Source organism: Pyrgilauda ruficollis, unplaced genomic scaffold (assembly GCF_017590135.1).
Source record: "Pyrgilauda ruficollis isolate IOZ18807 unplaced genomic scaffold, ASM1759013v1 scaffold75, whole genome shotgun sequence".
Taxonomy (NCBI): domain Eukaryota; kingdom Metazoa; phylum Chordata; class Aves; order Passeriformes; family Passeridae; genus Pyrgilauda; species Pyrgilauda ruficollis.
Genome location: NW_024529377.1, coordinates 865620 through 878813, shown reverse-complemented (window position 1 = coordinate 878813; position 13194 = coordinate 865620). Strand labels below are relative to the sequence as shown.

The following is a 13194-nucleotide window of genomic DNA, read 5'->3' as shown; positions in this document are numbered from 1 at the left end:
CTATAGTCATGTGGAAGAACATAATGAATGAGACCAGAAACTTTTCTCTAGCTGTAAACCCATTGCCTCACTTCAGCTGTGTTGCTTCAGTTCCCAGAACTGCCCACCCATTCCACAACATATGCTGTCAAGTCAAATATAGCTTGTACTGTTAGAAAACTCAGGTGACAAACTAGAAATATTTGAAATATTTCACTGACTTGGACTGCAACCAGAATAACCATGCTATTGGTGTACTTTTCAAACCTTCCTGTAAAAAAAGAGAAAACTTAGGGGCAAAAAACCCCCAAAACCGCAAACCAAAATAAACCAACAAACAACACAGACAAACAAACAAATAAACACATGGGAAGCAATGAAAATAAATGCTGTCACTTCATCAGTACAAATTCTTTTTCAATTTCCATTTAATCCTTTGTGGGATAGTTACAATTCTGTAAATGCTAGTTAATTTTAATTAAAAAAAAACCAAAAGCTCCTGCCATGGCAGCAACTTTTCCTTAAAAGGTTCTTGTGAAAAAACAGATCTGATCCAATGGAGTCCCTCTTGCCTCAGTCAAAGCCTGTCATTTCCTCACTGATCTCTTTCACAAATTCTGAATAAAGAAGACAGAATCAGGTAACTATGGGCAGCTGGACCTATGTCTTCGACACGCTACTGGCTAGGTAATTTGTATTGAACTTACTGCTGAAAAAACTGCATTTATCATAAAATAAAGGGCAGCTAGTCAATTTCCTAATGGAGATAACAGGAAATGCTATGGATAACCCTTCTCTTCATTAAAAGAAGCTGTCAGAATTGGCACATAAAAGTTGTCAAAGGACTCATAGGTTAAAGAAGAATGCTACTGCTACTGTAGAAGTAGAAGCTACTGAACAAATAAGTACATCCAATAATAAAACAGAGATCAGAAAGAAATTTGAAACACCACTATGTAGTTTCATGGAGGCTAACTTTAGCTTAATAGCTAAAATTGTTTTCTGTCACTGATATTTGTGAAGTGGAAGAAATGCATCCTTGAGCTATCATCACAGGTAATAGCCTTAAACCAGGAAAACTGTGCATTTTACAAAATACTTTAAATGAAACAGTTCTAAGTGTAAAGTTTAAGCTGAATTAGTTCACTTTAAAAAGACACCCTCTCTTGCCATTCTCAAATATATAAAAGTGTTTTTCAAGGCCATTATTAAAAGCTACAGCATTCAATCAGTGCGTGTTTACCCGTTTATCAAGAAAATACAAAGTTCTCTGCACACTTCTCTTCTTCTGAAAGATATTATCCCAGTTCCACTCAGTTTGCCTGTACTGTCAGTTTATAACACTAGAAAACCTTGCACTACCAAGATGACTTTGCAATCACATCTACAATACTCAGGAGCATGAAATATGTAACTCTTGTGTCTAGGGTGAGTGAAAAGACCCTTTCTTCAAAGATACTTACAAAGGGAAGCTGGAAAAACTATACCTGGAATTGATATAAGTGCATAACAAATATATTAGGAGCAGAATTCTGCATCCAGGTGAGTGAGCTACGTGCAGGAAGCAGTTTGATATAAGGTCATTGCAATCCAGCATTTCCTAAAAGCTGGAAGCTTTAGCCAAGCACAATTGACAGAGGAGAAATCAACGTAACTTTTTCTAGAGGGCAGCAGCTAGGCACAAGAGTGGAACCAGAAGCTGCAGATCGAGCACAGCATCTCCCTTGCACAGTCAGGTCTGTATACCTTTAAGTGTATGATCCCATCCATTGACCCCTTCTGGTAGCACCACAGAGCAAGATTTACACTGCTCCAGAGCAGCCATTCAGCAGGTCACTCAGCATTTCTCTTCTAAAAGTTTTCAGTTGTCCTGATGTCAGCACCATCCTCCTCAAAACCCGTGCAAGAAAAGCCATGTAATTCTCTTTTGCATATAGCCCATGACATGCTTTGCTAACACACCTATTTTTTATCCGTAGATAACTGGTGATCAAGCTGAATGGAACTACATTGGGAAGATATCCACACAAACACTGCACGACAGACTGCATACTGTCGGAATTAAAATAGAAAAAGTGGTTCTGGTTGCTACAATCTAAGAAAACAGCAGGAACTACACAGAACAGATGCTGTACTCTAAGGAAAGGGATGTGGGCAATGTTTCATAACACGGATCGCAGTTCAACTCAAGTACTACAGCCGGACCACTTCCCAGGCTGCAATTCTCCAGCTACGTGCTAGGAGCGCTTCTGTGTGTCCTTCTACCCTCCCTGAGCTCCTGATGGTGTCGTGTCTTGCTATATTCTTCTGCTCACACACTACAAGTGCCCCTTCTGGCAAAGCACCACTCTGCTCCTCTTGTATTTGGTCTGTGGCCTTTCTTTGAAAATATAAGTAAAAACCAGTTATGACAGGGTACTCTGGGGATAAGAGGTTGTAAAACAGTCATTGTGTGGGGGAAAAAAAAAAAATCTCTTTTCCATGAATTTAATCGAAGACATTGCAAAAACTTTTCCCTACAATCATTAAGGAATACAGCATTGTGTACCACTATTCTAATACAGAACAAAGTAGCTAGAAAGTTGGATTAGTTCTCCAGAAAGTAATTAATTTAATTATTAGAAGGCATAGAGTATTTTCCAAAGAAAGCAGGAAACTTGTATGTGCATGGTAAGTAAATCATGGTAGTAAATGCAACAGACACTAAAAATAACTGATGTTTTACTGTCTGTGCAAAATTGTACCTAAATTTATTTATTTAAAAAGCCTGTAATCACTTTGCTATGTTATCCCACAAAGGGCAGCACAAAAACCTCTCTGAAAGAGAATTCTAAAAAAAGTAGTTCTTATATTTTTTAATGTGCACTCAATCTTTTAGCATAATCTTTTCTCAATTTCACTAAATCTGCTATATTTAGTTCAGACTTTTAAGAGAAACAATAAAACCATACCTCATATAAATAGTCTGTTGAGTGATACTTCAAAGCTGCAAACATTTTGTTTTGTGAAGTTTTCAACACTTCAATTGTCTGGAAGACATACAGAATACGGATCAGTTAAAACCTTTTTATATCACCTCAAAATGTTGAAAGAGGAGGTTGAATTTCAGGTTCAACATGAATAGTTTCATAATTTCTAGCACATGCACTATGGACTGAATTTCCTGTAGCAGAAGGCTATACAAAGCATTCAGTATTCTTCCTCATGGAAGCATGTAACAGACCAACTGCACACCATGAACATTTGATTTTTATCTGAAAGAACTGGGCTCTTTTTTTTTTTTTTTTTTTTTGCTTTTTAGCTATGCTTCTTGGTGTTTAATTCTCAGAAAACCTCTAGAACCATTAAGTGAATACAGGCAATACAAATTATCTCCCTTAAGTAACAACTCTTAAATTAACTGATTCAGTGCTTTTTTTATGGATTATAAATTAGTTTTTAAAGGCACTAATTCAACTGTCTAGACTACTAACTTCTCACTGTCTCATGTATTTGTGAGAGGACTTTCCTCCTGTTTTCAGTTTTACAAGAAAAAAGGAGATATTGTATAGGCTAGCTGATAGCACGAGGCCCTGATGGAACACCAGGTCTCTGAGTCAGTTGATGCTTCTGAGGGGAACCAGGAGAGAGGCAAAAACTATACAAAGCCAGAGACACAGTGTGAATGCAAAACAGGACATATTGTAGCTGGGATCTGCACAAGGTAAGACAGTACTTTTTCTTAATTGAAAATAGGTAGAAGATTCAAAGAGAAAGTCAGATAATTATATCAAAAAGTGTATGATGAAATTGAATTTCAATAACAATGAACTGTAGGGCCATAAAGGAAACTTGTGACAGAAAGCAATCTTCATGTATGTACCAGTAAGTATCATGACATGAGGCTAAAACTGCCTACCTAACAAATTTGGAAATACCAATTACAGGTATAGATGTAATAGAATTTGAACCAGTTCTGTGGTGGAGGAAAAAGTAACTAGGGGGTAGTTGGTTACTTGAAAGGAGTCTGGGCAGAGAACAGTAGTGGAGGAGAAGTAAAAAGGTAGGTTCAGGCAAAGGAACAAAACAGGCAATAAGGTATACAAAATCACATAGAGAACGAAGTAGAAGGGAACTTCTAAGGTTAGGAGTGTAGATAGTTTGAAGCAGTGGGTCAAAATCACAAGATGCTAGAGAAAACCCTTTGGACAGCCTGCTGGACTCTCCATCAGATCTACATCCAACAGATTTGGTGTGAAGCTAGCAGGGATAGGTTTGTAAGGAGGGACGGATCCACCACACCTTAAGTGCTGGAGAGCAGCGAACAGAACCACACCTCAGCATTACCGATGTGTATCACTGACTAAAACTTCCTTATACCAATATAACCATGCAATAATTCAAGTATTAGCTATAGAATTGCAACTACTACTCCCAGTGGCAAAACCTGAATTAATACACCTAGAAGTAGTGAACTGCTCAGTGGTCACTCCAGGTACCACTAGTTCCTTAAGGGTGTGTCAATCAGTAAGCAAAAAACCCACTGCATCCGGGTACGTTCCAACTTTCCAATTTAAAACTGAAAAAGTGGGACCTAGAAATACCAGTCTGTGAGCCTACAAGGAAGTCTTCAAACTTTTTAAACGAACACAAGTATAACCCTGATTCATTCTCCAAGGACTCGAGGGAACACCACGTTCGGCAAACGAAATATGAGGTACTTCTGCCAGCATAAAATATTTTTAAATCTACGAACAGGGGGGTACCAGTAAGTATCATGACATGAGACCAACCACGGTCACCCACCTCATCCCCTCACGGCGCCACGACCGCCCTTCCCTCAGCGCCCGGCACCTTCGCCCCGCCCACTCGGGACGCCGAATCCAGCCCTCTGATTGGCGGTCTCCCCAAGCATTCCCCTATGATTGGCTGTCTCCCCTAGCCTTCACCTCTGATTGGCTATCTCGCTGAGTTTGTCCCCTCTGACTGGCTGCCGCTGCTCCCGCCTCCCCCCCTTCCCTCAGGAGCGGAGCGTCCCTAATCCCTGCATGAACTAAGGGGAATTCTCAGGAGTTAGCCGATAGGAAAGCTTACAAGATTTTCAAAGCTGAAAGTATTTTTAAAGCAGTAAATGCGTAAGTAAAAGCAATTAAGTCACTTCTTCTGTTCCCCGTAGCAGGTTGCATGGGAGAAGAAGTTAAAAGGACGGGACCGGGTTAGTTTTTAAAGGGATCATATCTGAATGCTGACCTGCTCCCTGTTACCTGGGGAAGAGAAACAGAACGAGGCCACGACTTAATACCCAGAAATACTTACTCTTCTATGTTGAAAACCTGTGAAATGTCAGTGACAGTCAGATTAGGGGAAAAAAAAAAAGTTTTTTTTTTTTTCCTTTTTTTCTTTTAATGGCTGCTTAAATTGCTCTCACAAACCACAAGCTGCTGCCTGTTGAACAAATTGTGTTTGTCAGAAGGCAGTTTAGTGTCAGATTTCTGCAGTGTCCAGACTCCGGCCGGTCCCTGGAATGAGAAGGATTTCAGGAGTAGCTGTGCAGAGGCCCCATTTCCCCTCCTCTGCCTCACACGCATCCTGGCCCGTAACTAGGCCAGACACTTCTGCTTGCTGAAATGACACCTTACTGTCGCTGGTGGCACAAAGCCGTTTTATTGTCTGTCCGTGCCTTCTCCTCCTTTTACCATGGATGTGGATACCCACAGAGAACACATCGGAGGTGCAAAACCCCTTGGCAGTGCTGCAGCAGGTGCCTTCAGCCAGTTGGTGTAACTGTCTGGAAATACTTGTCTCCTCCAAGAACTCATTGCAGGCTCCGTTCCAGATGAGGGTTGGTTTCTCTGTGGAAAACAAAATTTACGCTTTTCATTCTGGTTCTAGGAATTCCATCAGTATTTGTAGATTCCAGTAAGTGAAAAAGTTAAATAAAAAGCATATGACAGATGATTTCTGTACTGCTGTTGGGGGTAATTAGGGTTTTAAAGTATTTTTTTTAACTCTGAGGATGGGTTTAGCTCAGTCACAGGCACATTGCCAGTGTTTCCTAGACAGCTGTTCATATGAAAAATGCAAATGCTGGTAATGTATAGTTTTCTTGGTATTTTTATATTTATAATATATTTTTATTCTGTCTAAGAATTAGGGGATGAATTGTTAGGCCAAGTAGGCACAATACAGAATGCACTAACTTCCAATTGAAATACTTCGGAAGTGATCCTCTCCAACTGGAATACAGAGGAATACATGTTTTACCCATGTTAAGACAATCCCACCCCATCCCCAGGAGACAGAGAAGCTATTGGCAAAGGTTCCGGCCCCTGGCATAGAGGCCCCAGGCTGAAGAGGAAAGGTGAGGGGATATTTGCCTGGTGCAGAAGCTCTTTGTGCTGCCTCAGCTGCTACAGTGCATGTCCTGCAGCCTTCCTGGTGCTCACACTCCACCCTGCATGCTTCCCCCAGGCCTCACTCCCCTTCCTGGGATAAACACTGCGAGACAATGGCTGGTGAGGCAGTGGACAGGGACTCTTGCTGCCCTGTGCCAGGGCATGTTGGTGCATCTCCTTATTTCCTTTCAGGGTCAGGATTAGTATTCATGACTTCAGGAGGGGTGTGAAGCCCCAGCTATGCTCATGGCCTCCAGCCATGCTACATGAGCTTGGATATGGAGCAGCCCTGCCCAAAAGGCTGATGCAGCCTGGGGATGTGCTCTACCTGTGGCAGCCTGTAGGGACGCAGGGATGCTCTCAGGGAGGGGAGGCACTGGAGAGACCACCTCCTCCTCACCCTGTGTGAGCAATCCATCCACAGCCCCTCCTCTACCTGCCCAACTCCACCTCTGGCTTGGGTTCTTTTCCTCAGGAGCAGCCCCTACTGCAGACACAAACTTGCTGATCTCTATTCTTGGGGGACACTCATGGTCAAGGAGACCATGAGTGTCTGAGGGACAATGTGTGTCCTACCACTGGAGCAGGGCAAGGAGACTCAGCTGGATGAGAAATGGATGCTTCCAAGATGAGGCAGGAGCTGCACCTGCTGTCCAAGGCTCTAATTCCCCTTCAGTTATCTAGAAACCATCTCAGAGCATCTGAGTAAGCATCTGCCACTAAGTAATGACATAAACTTCAAGTGAAAACAAAGAACAAGTAGATTTTTTTAAAAACTTATTAATTAAGGTAATGATAAAAGCAATAAAACCTTATACTGACTTTCATTTCAGATAAAAAAGTAACTGGAAAATATAATTAGTAAGTCTGAAAATGGTGATGAGAGAAAAATAAAAACCGTGATGACACAGGGCACATAGCTAATTTCTGGCTAGAGTGCTTGAAAAATGAAGAATGGTTGCCATATTTTGTGTCGAAAAATGTCCCTCCATGTATGGCAAATCCAGCAGAGGTTGTGGAAGAGGTTTTGTGAAAGGCTGCTGTGGACTTAAGTGAGCTCCACTAGGGGCTGTCATTGTTACACATCTAAGTGAACAGTTTTGTCTTGCAAGAGCAAAGTGTAGGTAGAAAAATCCCACAGGGACTGAAAAAGAAGGGCTTCAGATCTCCAGGTATATCCTTTCAAGAGGTCTTTGTATTAGCCCAAAGTCTGTCAGAAGGGTAAAATCTCATAAGGGAAATTTAGTTTAGTGATAACCCCTGAAATAAAAGTACAATGCTTTCATGGAATTTTGATGCATTTTCTTTGCTTTCTTTTGAGAGAAAATAAAAACTTTATGACAACTAAATGATTGTGCTGACACAGAAATTTTGTGAACTTGTTTAGCAGTTTCCAAATACTGCAAATTCTCATTCCATCTTCCTAGAAGAACCATGTATGTATGGTATGTGGTCATTGGCATATAACACTAAAGATTTATGCATTGTTTTTCCAAATCCTGTTTGTTGAGGAGGAAGTATCAGGCAATATTTTTACTTTTTTTTCTTTCTTTTTTTTTTTTTTTTTTTTTTTTTTTTTTTTTGGTATGAAGAATACTTCTGTCACATGTATCTCACTAAGCCCTGAAAGAAGTTCAAGTATATAAGTAATACCTTTGTAATATTAAGAATGCTTTTAAAAACACATTTGCAAACCTTATCTTATACTAACCACAGGAGGCATCAGAGTGAGTGACACTACAAGGTGACTCCAGCCCATTTGCATGGTGGAGGAAACTAATTTAAAAGTGACCTTATGAAGATGTGCTTGCCACAGACAACATTGGAGACACATAAAAACTTAAAAAACATGAGCAAGATGTTTTTATTCTGTGATACTTCTAAGATTAGATCTTTGTTATTGTTAATTTTAAAAATGGCCTAAGACATTTTGTAGTGGAATAATGTAGTATAATACTTTGCCACAGGCATGCTAGCTGTAAAAATGTGGTGAAGGCATAAAGCGCTGCCTCAGAGAATATCTACCTTATGACTGAGACTTTGCATTTGAGCATAATTTCATTGAAAAGTACAAGGCAAAATAACTGTATTTGTTTCAGTGTTTCTCAGTGAAGTCACTTACCTGTCTGAGACAACTGCAACAATATTTGATGAATCCAAAAATTCCTGGGACAATTAGTTATGGTGACTTGAGTCTAAATCTGAGCAGCAATAGCAAGTCATTTCTGTTCTCCACAGGTAGGAAGCTTATGAAATTCTGGACCTTTCAGTGGCCATGTGTGTTTTTAATCACCAGGGAGACACATACATTGATTAATTCAAAGAGTTTAGTGTCAGGCTCCCTGCTGAGTCAATATAGGTGCTCTGTATTTCAGTGCATGGAGGAGTGCTGTGTATGTCATTGCTCAGGCTGGGGAAGGGTATTATTCTTCCCCTTATCTACTGAGCCTGTCTCTGAACGCAGATACATGCAAAGTGTGAAGTTGGATGGATTACTCCCAGCAGTCCTGGGTTGCATTTCTGGCCTAGAAACACCATTCTGCAGTGAGCATCTGCCATTAAAAAAGGCTCAACATCCATGTCTAAGTTCCTTACTGTGTTGTCATGCTGCCATTCCTGTCACTGCTGTCTTCAAAGCAGCTTCTGAAACTTTTGCCAGATTATGGCAAAATATATTCTGCCTAATGGAAATATATAATGCAAATATATAATGCCTAAGGGCAGTACCTCACTTAGAGACACAAATCTGAAATACTGTCCTCCATTAAATGCTGTAGCTCTCAGACCAGATCAGTAGATTACCTGCACTTAATGCTTAATTACACAAGCCTTCACTGCATCTGGATCATTGCTGGGAAACTCTGTGTGTTTAACATTTCCCCTACAAGCTCAATAGTAGCTTGCTTTACTGTGGTATGTGGGTGGAGGATTCATGTCACAGGACTTTTGTGATACCTGCACCATAGAGTCACAGAATGGTTTGGGTTGGAAGAGACCTTAAAAGATCCTCTAGTCCAACCTCCCTGCCATGGGCATATCTGTCTTCTACTCAACTAGGTTGCTCAAAGACCTATCCAGCGTGGCCTTAAACACTTCCAGGGGTGGGACATCCACACCTTCTGAAAAACAGCTTATCTTTCTGATGCCCAAGCTGCCAGTAGAGGAAAGGTGAAAGGTTCAAAAGAGAAAGGAGGCAACATGCTGACAGCAGAGGGGCTGAAGAGGTTGAGGGCACACCCCTCTACTCTGTGTTTTAGGAGGGTCTCACTACAACATACAGCCAAAGCAACAGGAGGAAAGCTGGGATTGTATTTTGAGGTTTTACAACATTGAATTATGGTAAGATTACAATGCTGTGAAATACAGAGGTCCAGATTCAGGCAAGGCACATCTGCAATGTTCTTACCAAATCAAACAGGAATTATCTGAAACCAGATATTGTGTGTTGGTGGAGGAAACCAAACAGAAAACTGGAGAAGGAGCAAAGATGAACAGAAAATCTGCATGTGTGATTAGGTGGTTCTTTTACTGAAGACAGTTTTCCAAGTCTCAGTGTGGTTATTACACCAGCTAAGCCTCTCAGGCATCGTTTCAAGCACATTTTCTGCACTTGCTAAGTATTTGTAGTGGTTGTTAGTTTCTGTGAGCTCATTTGATGATGGATCTGAGGCATTTACATTTGTTTTTCTCCTGTGTATCCAGAACTGTGAAAATTTAGGTATTGAGGAAATTAATGAAAAGGACAACAGTCAGGCTATTCATAATATTGACATGGGATTGCTGATAAGCTGCAGTTTTTTATTCTCTTGACTTCAGTAAGTATTTGTAAATAGCTTGAATAGTTCTCTCCAGGATAGGTCTGTGGCTGACCAAAACTGCTCTAACATCTTGGGTAGTCATCTTGAACAAAGTGTCTTGGGATTTGGGCATGGAGAAGCTAAGTGCTTCAGCATCACAGTATTTCTTTATAAAGTCACAGTATTTATTCCTGATGTCACAGGTTTTGTTTTTTTTTTTTTTTTTTTTTTTTTTTTTTTAATGAATAGCAAATTAACAAATTTTGAATAATACAGTTGAAATTATAATTTGTTAAGTCAAATAATTTGTGATGTATTTGTAGACTGAGGTAGCTTATTGAATGCAAAAGCAAATCTGTGAGGCTCAGCTTATCAAGTGTTGCATTCTAATGTAAAAGTTTAGTAAAAATCTATTTGCTTGAGTGACATATGCTTTTTTACTTAGGAGTCCTACATATGGGTTAAAATATGGAGTTCTCTTCTACTGAACATTTTTGCACATACAATGAATAACTGTAGTAAATACACAGGTATATGATTTGTGTCTCCAAATGTCTTGACTTTGGCTAATGTTTAGCAATTTTTTACAGTAGCACTTCAGTTAAACCTGGCAAACTGCATTAATCAGGAAATAAAACTGTAACAGGAACAAAGACATGCTATCAGTGGTAGGAAGTGTTATACCTCATGAGTTTTCGTAAGTCTCCTGAACAGGGAGAATGCATTATTGTAGCCTGTTCTTAATAGCTTTAATGGCGTTGATATACACTAAATCATAGAGAAAAGAAAAGAATTTTCATGCAGGAATTGCAGGAAGATATTTCTGGTGTTGGAGTGAAAAGCACAGGTGTACCTAGAAACTGTGTGAACTTTTTGGCTATTGTAACTATGATGGAGCAGTTTTGCTGGATAAATGGGGTTTTCAGAGATTTTTGACAGTTCCTCCAGATGCTTTCTTATCACAGTCAGACTCAGCATCTTCTGGTCTGAGCTGAAATGAAGCCAAGTTGTTGACATTCTGCATACTAAGTTTGACAGGTCATAGTATCTTCCAGCTCTGAAAGAAACTTAACTATCAGATTAAAGACAGGACTGTAATTCAGATACCATCTCAGGAGTTTCTACTCTGCTTACAAGTGGGAGGGCAGGAGAACAAGTCTGAGCATTGAATAAATCCATTTCTGCTGCTGGAAGGATGGCCTGCTCTTTCTGTCAAGCACTTCAGGCAATAATGAGAAAAAAGAAGAAAATTAAATTGGTCTTTCCCTCTGTTAAAGGAATCAGCAGCCCCCTGTGATTGTTCAAATGGAAGGCCTTGAATAAATAGTACTAGCAGGAGAGTCTAAGGAAGTGAGAACCTGCAATGAAAAATTCTTTGTATGTGAGGTAAGTGTCCCAGTCCGTACTACAGTGGGCAGTGAGCAGGGATGACATAATGATCTCACGAGGACTAACAGCTGGTTGTGAATTCTTTTTGTATAAGCTTAACTGTTCACTGAACACTTCCAGAATGTTAAGGTGTGGACAGATTCTTGGACATTATAATCCACAACAAATGCAGGTTTTTTTGCAAGGCTGTGACTCAGATAACACACTAATGGGCATTTGTAATGCACTCAGGAACTGTGATGTCTGGTATAAGGTAGGGCCTCTAAAAAATAGGCTCTAAATGATATGTTTTTTAAGAGCTAGAATGAGTACAGCTCTGCAATGAAATATTTCAATGCTTTGTAACAGCAGTGGTAGCTCCAAGGAGATCTCAGTTTTTCCAACTAGGCAGCATCTTTGACATAATGATCAAGCTCAGAATTTATCTGAGTTTAAAAGACATCTGCCTTAGGACTGTGCTGATAATATTCCTGGTGCAATTTTTTAGCTATCCCTCCAACAGCTCATGGTGGTGAAAGGCAGCATTATGGTCAGAAAACCTTCAGATGGACAAATAATGACAGACTTATTTCTTTCCCTTTCACCTTTCACCATTCATTAGGTGTTGCCACACCAACATGTTTTATCTGTTTACTCCCTCAGCAGATACAATGAATATTGGTGGAGGAGACATGAGACCAGACTGGATGTAAAGGAGTTTAATGTAGGAAGCTACATTTAACATTTCAAAACATCTGTGAGTCGCTGGGCATTTTTACTTGGTTTCTCATCTGTTTGGTTTCATCTTCCACATCTGATGGACCACTGAGGGAGGCTTGTTTTGATGTTAAAAAGCCATAAAAGTTTAACTACTGAAAAACCGTCACCCGCTCTTTACTGAAGTGTTGTATTGCTGACAGTGTAACCGTTGTTGAGTAAAATATTTTCCAAATTGTGGCCTTTAATAAATATTTGTAAGCACCAATGCATTCTCTTTATGATGATGTGTAAAACCTAGTGATAAGGGTTTGGTATTTTTTTTAAAGGAAAAATGAAAGAAATTATCACATAGAATATAGATTCTATAGGTACTTCATAGCAGGGATAGATTTTTTAAAAGAAAAGGTCCATTTCTTCTAAAATGTATGTTACTAATGGTAGCCACAAGATTTTATTAAGAGATGGTGTCTAATATACTCTGGGGACTGGCAATTTTGAGGATGTTAGTTTTCCAAGAAACAGAGATAAAACTAAAAGCATGCAATGTGCTTTGCCTTACCTAAGTGCTGTCTTCTCACTTCTGATGCCAATTCTTATCCAAGCTGGACTTTGAGTAATGTATTGCAACAGAAAATACTTCCAGAATCATGGATCAAAGTGTCATAACTATTGCAAAGTGTTTTAAAGCCAAGTTTCAGCTTATGCATGTATTTGAACAAATTATTTGGTGTAGTGAGAGGGTAATTAGTATTCTGTTCTGGAGTTCTTTCTTATTTTTGCTGCAGTACATAAGGTCAGATTTTTTATACCACAGAAATTAATTAAAGCAATGATGCCTGGTTTCCTGCTGAAACATTACATTTAATGTTAACAGCTAGAGTCATGGAAAAGAGGAAAATGTTAACTGGTGCAAATTCTTAGGGTTGTTGATGTAGTTGGAACAGCTTATATGCATA

General features: G+C 39.7%; 1 protein-coding gene across 1 annotated transcript in view; it reads right to left on the bottom strand.

Annotated features, from left to right (window-relative positions):
- The window catches only part of SHOC1 (shortage in chiasmata 1), a 48345-nt gene extending 44400 nt beyond the window's left edge, over nucleotides 1-3945 (bottom strand). Inside the window, exons 1-2 of the mRNA XM_041486301.1 lie at nucleotides 3929-3945; nucleotides 2931-2979 (exon numbers count right to left, since the gene is read on the bottom strand). Coding sequence (XP_041342235.1) covers nucleotides 2931-2975 — 45 coding nt within the window. The 5' untranslated portion in view covers nucleotides 2976-2979; nucleotides 3929-3945. The remainder of the gene's footprint in view (nucleotides 1-2930; nucleotides 2980-3928) is intronic.
- Nucleotides 3946-13194: the final 9249 nt, after the last annotated feature.